The sequence below is a fragment of the Lacerta agilis genome, chromosome 8 (genome assembly GCF_009819535.1).
Source record: "Lacerta agilis isolate rLacAgi1 chromosome 8, rLacAgi1.pri, whole genome shotgun sequence".
In the NCBI taxonomy this organism is placed as follows: domain Eukaryota; kingdom Metazoa; phylum Chordata; class Lepidosauria; order Squamata; family Lacertidae; genus Lacerta; species Lacerta agilis.
In genome coordinates this window covers 18,823,586-18,831,270 of record NC_046319.1, presented here as the reverse complement: position 1 = coordinate 18,831,270, position 7,685 = coordinate 18,823,586, and the positions used below count along the sequence as shown (strand labels likewise).

The 7,685-nt window shown below is 48.1% G+C and overlaps 1 protein-coding gene across 1 annotated transcript; it reads right to left on the bottom strand.

Annotated features, from left to right (window-relative positions):
* Window positions 1–5,470: 5,470 nt before the first annotated feature.
* On the bottom strand, window positions 5,471–7,425 carry LOC117052167 (transcription factor HES-5-like). The gene is given in 7 exon segments (XM_033158943.1): window positions 5,471–5,754; window positions 5,756–5,785; window positions 5,787–5,893; window positions 6,452–6,502; window positions 6,505–6,628; window positions 7,247–7,266; window positions 7,269–7,425. Coding segments are annotated over 7 exon segments (471 nt in total). The 5' UTR covers window positions 7,312–7,425; the 3' UTR covers window positions 5,471–5,658.
* Between the last annotated feature and the right edge of the window lie 260 nt (window positions 7,426–7,685).

Here is a 7,685-nt window from a genome sequence, read left to right as displayed (position 1 = left end):
GAGCCCCCTGAGCTGAGCTGCCTGGCAGTTCTGGATTACCTCCTGGAGGAACAGCTGATCTTCCTTCAGCAGCTGAAATGCAAAAGTCAGACTGTCAGTTCCTCATGGGGGTGGGGGGGCTTCTCCGCATCCGAGAGTGCAGAGTGGGGGGCAAAGAGCCCAGGCAACGGGGGGCAGGTCTAAGGGGTCCAGTCCCTGCTCTTGTTTTCTCCAATACTCACCCCTAAGGAAGGGATGCGGACCTGCAGCACATCTGCAAAGAGAAGGACCTGGGAACAGGTGAGTCCAACCCTGAGCACCTGGCAAGGCTATTCCAAGAGTTTTCTCCTGGATCCCAAGTCCTGCTACAGGGGAGGGACACCCCAGGCCTTGGGGACCAATCCCAGCCTCCTTCCCCCAGAATGTGGCTCACCAGGGAAAGTGCCCCTCCAGCTGACACCTGCCCCCCAGCCATGCTCTGCAGCGCAGCCCCCTGCATCCTCCAACAGACTCCACAAAATGGGTTGGACACTGGGGGGGGGGGCTTGAGTTTCTAGCCACTTGCCCAGATGGTCCTTAGGTCAGATCCAGCCATCTGGCTCTTTGCATCTTTTGACTAGCTGCCCCCCTAGCCCATTCCTGCCCTCCTCTGTCCCAAAAAGGAGAGCCACTTGCTCACCTGGTGCCACAGGTTGCTCTGGGCCTTGCAGGGGGGGGGTCACCCTGTTGCTGCGGCTGATCAGGCACCTCAAGTACCTGAACCTAGAAGAGACAAGCGGAGAGAGTGACTCAGAAGCCTGCTGCCCCAATTCTTAGGGGGTGTTTGTGTGTGAGGAGGGGCGTCTGGCCCAATTCCTCCCATCTCTCTGCAGTTCAGTGACCTGAAAGGGTATCACCAGAGGTGGGAAGAGGCAGCCCAGAGCACGAAGGGCTGGCAGAGAGAGAAAGGAGGCCCCAAATGCTATGGGTTCAAGAGCTATGGCCATGCCAGGACCCAGAGAGCCTGGCTCCCTCGTTCATGAGGGGAGAGAAAAGGGGAAGGCAGGGAAAGAGTGTGGAGGAGCTGAGCTGTCTGGAGAAGACTGACTGGGTCAATTTCCAGAGAGCCAAGGCTGTGCTGGGGACCCTGGGATTCACACACACACACCCCCAGGAGACCAAGAGAAAGGAAAGGAATCCTACTTACAGCTTGCACATTTCTTCCAGGAAAAAATCCCACCCTCCTTTCTAAACTAGCTAACTATCTAAAATGCCCACACAAGCCTAACTCTGACCCCAGCCCTAAGTCTAAGCCTAAACCTAAGCCTAACCCCCGCCCTAACCCTTCACCTAACCCTAACTAATCCTCTATGTACAAAATAAATATATACAAATTATATACAAAATAGGCACAAATGTGCACAAAATAGAAAAGTAAAATAAAAAATAAACAATATTAAAATAAACAATAAAAATATTAAAATAAAGAACAAAAAGTAAAATAAAAAGGTAAAATAAAAGTGTTAAAATAAAAAAGTCAAATAATAAACCGAATAAAAGCGAATAAAATCAAATGAATCAAAGTAATAAATCAAATCAAAATCAAAATAAGAAACTGGAAAAATAACAATAAACCGAACTCATCTCCTAATCTCTGCCAGCCGCCACTAACTCCTTTCTCCTCCACTCACCTCACTACTAACCCACAATGGTCACCTGCAAGTCTGTGGCTTTTAAAGGAGAAGCAAGAGATGTCACAAAGGAGGGCGGGTCATTGTCACCATGGCAACTCCCCCCCCCACCTGGACCTGCTTCTCTGTCAGAACTTGGAGACACCTGCTGTTCTGCCTGCAGCTGGGCTGCATCTTCATTTCACATCCTTCTTCCTGCAACCCCATTCCCAAAAGGAGACCATCCCCACACCCTTCCAGGCAGGCTAGGGGTCTCCATAGAGCAGGATTGGACCATCTGCTTTGCATGCAGGTCTTCAGTCCTGGGCAGCATCTCCAGGGTGGGCTGGCAGTGCCCCCCCCCCGGTCTGAAACCCTGGAGAGCTGCTGCCAGTCAGTGCAGGCGCTGCTGAGGTAGATGGGTCACAGGACTGACTGTGTCCACAGCGGCTTCCTAGGAAGGAATATTCCTCTTAAGTTGTTTAGCTGAAGAGGAGCAATCTAACTTCTACACAAGACCGACCATTGAGTCCTTTCTTTAAGAGACAATCTGGAAAAGTCCGTGTTTAATATACAACAATGCAAGGGCAGGAATCCTGAATGTGAGAGGAAGCAGAATTCTTCCCTCCCTCTGCAAGAAAGCCCTAGACCAAGGAACACCCCCCTCCGGTGGACTAGATGACCCCCGGGGTCCCTTCCAGCTCTACCATTCTATGGTGTCAACTGCAGCAGACCCTCCAAATTTCAAAGGGGGCTGTTGGAGCATCTGAAGGCAGCGGCACCTTCTTCTGAGTTCCTGCACAAGCCTCGGCTCACCCATTCAGGCTGCAGCTCCTCTCCTGTTGTCGTTCCCACCCCCCAGGTATTCCGAGGTACACACCCCCTGAATATGGAAGCTCTTCATTCATTTTATTTTTAAATTTATTACAGTGGTACCTCTAGTTACGAACTTAATTTGTTCCAGAGGTCCGTTCTTAACCTGAAACTGTTCTTAACTAGAGACGTGCTTTGGCCAATGGGGCCTCTTGCTGCTGCTCTGCCGCCGGCACACGATTCCCGTTCTCATCCTGGGGCAAAGTTCTCAACTCGAGGTAACTCTTCCAGGTTAGCGGAGTTTGTAACCTGAAGTGTTTGTAACCTGAGGTGTTTGTAACTCAAGGTACCACTTTATATTTCCCCCCATATCTTCCCTTTATGCGTTCCCTCCCACTTATTTCTTCCTCCTCCTTTTTATTTTCTGCCTTTCCTTTCAAAGTCTGCCCTTAATACCTTTCCCACTCCCCTCCCTTATATCCTTCCTTTATAGGCTTATCAACTTTCAGTAAGACAACAGTTCAACAATTTAATACAGAATTATACTTAAAAAGGTATCTGAAGAAGTGTGCATGCACACGAAAGCTCATACCAAGAACAAACTCAGCTGGTCTCTAAGGTGCTACTGGAAAGAATTTTCTATTTTGTTTCGACTATGGCAGACCAGCACGGCTACCCACCTGTAACTTAAAAAGGAAATATAACAATGCAGTACCATTAGCAAGCTGTGGAGGGAGTAAACTCAGTTTCCTCCTTATTGTAATTTGTTCGTCCCCCAGAAAGTCTCACTGTCTCTTTTCTCAGTTCTTTCTTTAGCCGTCCCCACTTCCTTCTTGCTAGCTTTCTTTCTTCATCTGCTTCCTCCTCCTTTGGGCGTGGGTGGGCAGCGTGAGCTAGCAGTTATTCTTCGCCATATTGCTCCTTCTTTTCAGGCCACCTTCCAGGATCATTCCCCTCTCAGTCCTGCCTTGCAAACTCCTTGCAAACCCAGAGGGCATCAGAGGAAGGAGGGAAGGAAAGAGGGTCAGAGGCCAGTGTTGGCCACGGCACCCCTGAGCATCATTCAAGGCACCCCAGGGTGCCACACAGCACCCTGGTTGAAAATCACCGGCTTAGATAATTCTTGAACTGCAGAGTCAGAAGGGACCTCGGGGTCATCTAGCCCAACCTCATGCTACTGCGCCTCCAACCTTGCTCCTATATCCTTTGCAGGGGGTTGGACTAGATGGCCCCTGGGGTCCCTTCCGACTCTGTGACTCTATGAGTCTATGATCCTCCTTTGAGTCCTCCTCATCTCACTTTCTGTGGAGGCTTTAGCACAGGGTTTCCCAAACTTGGGTCTCTGGCGTCTGTTGGACTACAACTCCCATCGTCCTTAGCTAGCAGAACCAGTACTCAGGGATCATGGGAATTGTCATTCAAAAACAGCTGGAGATCCAAGTTTGGGAAACCCTGCTTGTTCCCATACCCCACTCTTGCTTAGTTTGCGTAAATGGCAACACTCACATATCCATCCCTGCTATCCCATGCCTCTTCTTCCTTTATTGCCTTCCTATATTGTAGGCACATCAGGGCAGGGGCCTATCCGCTTTGTACTCTGTGAAGTACTCTGCACATAAATGGGAAAGAGGTGCAGCTGAATGGTAGAACACCTGCTTTGTATGTGGAAGGGCCCAGGTTCAGCACTGAGCTTGGTGGACCAATAGTCTGATTTGGTATAAGGCAGCTTCCTGTGTTCCTGTGTCTTAAGGGGAGAGCTGTAGCTCGGTGGTAGAGCATCAGCTTTGCATGCAGAGAAGGTCCCAGGTTCAATCCTTAGCATCTCGAGGTGGGTCTATGCCTGAAATCCCAGAGAGCCTCTGCCAGTCAGACCAGGTGTGGGGGATGGTTGGTCCTTCAGACATTCCCAGACATTCCGGAATTACAACTCCCATCAACCACAGCAAGCATGTCATACGGCATGGGATGATAGGAGTTGTAGTTCAGCACATCTGGTTCCCCCACACCTGGGTTGTAGCCCATACTAGTCATACTCAGTGTAGGGTTACAAAAGTGAATAGACATCACTGCCATAGGATCATCAGTTTCACTGGGTGTACTCTGAACAGAACTTTATTGGATACTACAGAAGGAGGAGAAGGAGAAGAAACAACAGCACTGAGTTGTTTTCAATGTGGCCATCTATTCGTCCCCACTTCCAAACAAAACAAGCCACAGAAATCTCACAATTAATTTTAATTTTTATTATTTGCCTTCGAATGGCATATACAAAGGCATACACAGTATGCACTCAATATATGATCCTGACATCAGGATAAAAAACCCCCAAAACATACACCACCCATGACACGGGTGGCAACATTCCCCATCCAAGAGAAAACACCATTATTTCAATGAAAAAAAACAACAACAACAACAACAACAAAAACCACAATCAAGAACGAATCGTTCTTACTCTCAGAATGTATGACATTGAAAAATCAGAACCCCTCACGAGACTTTTTTTCTTATTTATAGAAAGGGAGAGAGTACCGTTTCTCTAAGAAACAATCAGCAAACATCACAGAATTCTTTTTGTCCAAAACAGAAGACCTGAAGTTTCTATCAACCAGACAAAAATTATATTAATAATAATAATAATAATAATAATAATAATAATAATAATAATAATCCCACCAGGAAACCAGAAATCTGGTTTCTCAGAGCAGGTAGAGAGCAAAAGCCAGAAGCTTTTACAGGCAAAGGGAGAATCATCTCCTACTGCAGGGATGGGGGACCTGTGAGCCTCCAGTTGCCAAAATGCTTAACCATTGGCTAGGCTGGCTGGGGTCTCACACCATGTAGAGGCCCTTTCAGTTCCCCATCCCTGTCCTGCTGCCACCTTCGGCAACTTCAAGATTCTGAAAATCTTTCTACACTTCAACAACATATAACTTGCTGTTCAAGACATAACACCCTCCATGCCGCCTTCATTATGAAGATACATGTCCCCCCACCCTCTTCTCCAGAGTGTGTGGATTTTGCCCATCAAAGATCGGCTCAAATACAATTCAACAGACTACACGAGTCCAAATCATTCCGTTTTCTCCCCGAGAATAAATAATTTTAAAAGGGGGGGAAATAATATTCCCTACAAAGAAGAAGACCAGGGCTGGATGATTGGATGGAGTCCAGCCCTCCCTCTAGAAACAAAGTCCGCTGGCGGCTTTTGGGCAGCCTACCAGGGCCTCCAAAGAGCATGGATGTTCTTGGAGGACGAGTGCTTCAGCCCGGAAGTTGAGTGGATGGCTTCAGGCAGAGATAGCTGGTTCCTTTTGGAAGTGGTTCACGAGCTTAGCCTGAGTTTTCTGCGTGGACTTTGTGGCGAGACATGAACTGGAAGGCTTCCTGTAGGCATCTGGAATACCCTTCGATGAAGTCCACCTGTGTGTCTTTATGAACAGGCCCCAACGCTAGAGAAGGAAAAGGGAGAAGAAGAGAGAGGGTTTAATATTCATGCGCTGGCTTGGGGGAACACTTTTAAATCACATTCTCTATGCCACTCCCTCTGGCATCAAACTCAGGTGGTGAGTGCTGATAGGACTGCAGCCCAAATGGGGCCAGTTGGGAAGGGAGAGTTTGGATGCTCGGGGAAACCCCAAGATTACAGAAGTACAAACGAATCTCCACCAAAAGAATAACTGGGGGTGGGGGAAGCAGCCTCATGATGAATGAATATGCTCATTAGCCACAGAATTTTAATGATTGGCTGGGGGGAAATGGGAAATGGAAGGGGACGTGTGAAATGGCCTTTACTGGAAGAGGGCATTTGAGGAAAGGTTATATAGCTCAGTGGTAGAGAATCTGCTTTGCATGCAGAAGGTGGCAGGTTCATTCACCAGAGGGCCTGGAAAGGTGCTGCCAGGTAGTGTAAATTAGATGAGTGCGAGGCAGAGATATACTGCAACATTTGTTGCCACATACCCCACTTGTCTCAAGTCTCTTTGAACAGGCTCTATCGGTCTACTCACTTTTGGTTTGCTGGCTCTGCTGCCTCAAGTAGTCCACGGTCATCTCAAGATGTCAGCTTTCTCCAGCTTGGAGTTGGGCTGGTGCCTCTGGAATTCCTTCTCCAGCAGAAGCTTCAACTGCTCGATGCTGCTGTTGATTCGGTCGCGGCGCATTTTCTCCACCACCGGCTTTCTAAGCTGCAATGGGAGGGGGGACACAGAGATACACTTAGCGGAGATGTTCCAACGGAGCCCCATTCTTACTCCACAGACTTGCTAGATTCCCCAGCAGGTGGCATGCAAATAAATAAATAAATAAATACATTTCCCATTTACAAACAGAGCTTATTCTCCCTAGCAACTATGAAATCGATAGTTTGCGACTAGGAGCTTACTTTTGGGAGATCTTAAATTTGTTAGCAGGTTGTTGTTACCTGTGTTTTAGAAGTAATAACTGCATCACTTTAGTATTTGCATGCCCTTTGGAGGAAGGTTCGGATATCAATTTGACGTTAAATAAAAACGATCTCTTCAAGGGAAAGCATGTCGAGTTTCTACCCTGGCTAGCCTACTCAGAGCAGACTCATCGGAGCTAATAACTATTGCTAACTTCGTTAATTTCAGCGGGTCTATGATTTACCCCAAGAATCTGACAGGTTTGAGTTTAAGTTGCTGGGAATTCTCCATTAGAGACAGTTTACTGTTCTTTTTCTAGAACTACAATTCCCAGTGTTCTCTTGGGCTAATGACTGTTAAACCCCCCCTTTCACAGATGCACCCCACTACAGCACCCCCCACACCCATCCATTTACTTACTTTATTTTTCTCTTTTGGGTGAGCAGGCCATTTTGATCCATGAAGACAAGACTGGAAGGTGCCATCCTTTTCTCTCTCTCTCTCTTTTTTGCCAAGCTACGGAGGCAGATGTTGCTTAGGAGGAGATCCTCGGGCGAATACGCTGTGAGAGGTGGCTTGCTCCTGCCTTCTATTTATGCCAGCCGGGCTCCCAGAGATGCTGTGGGCTGTGCTTCCCTCGAGTTTCCCACACTCGGGAGCCAATCAGAAGGGGCCCGGCGGAGACAATAGGGGAAGAATGCTCGCCTTGCATGCTCCGTTGCAGTGAATAGCCTCAGGATAATGACCTTTTTCCCAGATGAGCAGGTGGGGAGTCTGCGCTACGTGAAAGATTGGGATCAGGGATTACACACACAGGGAGCTGGGAACAGGCTGCCCCTCCACTCGCAGAGGCCACGGG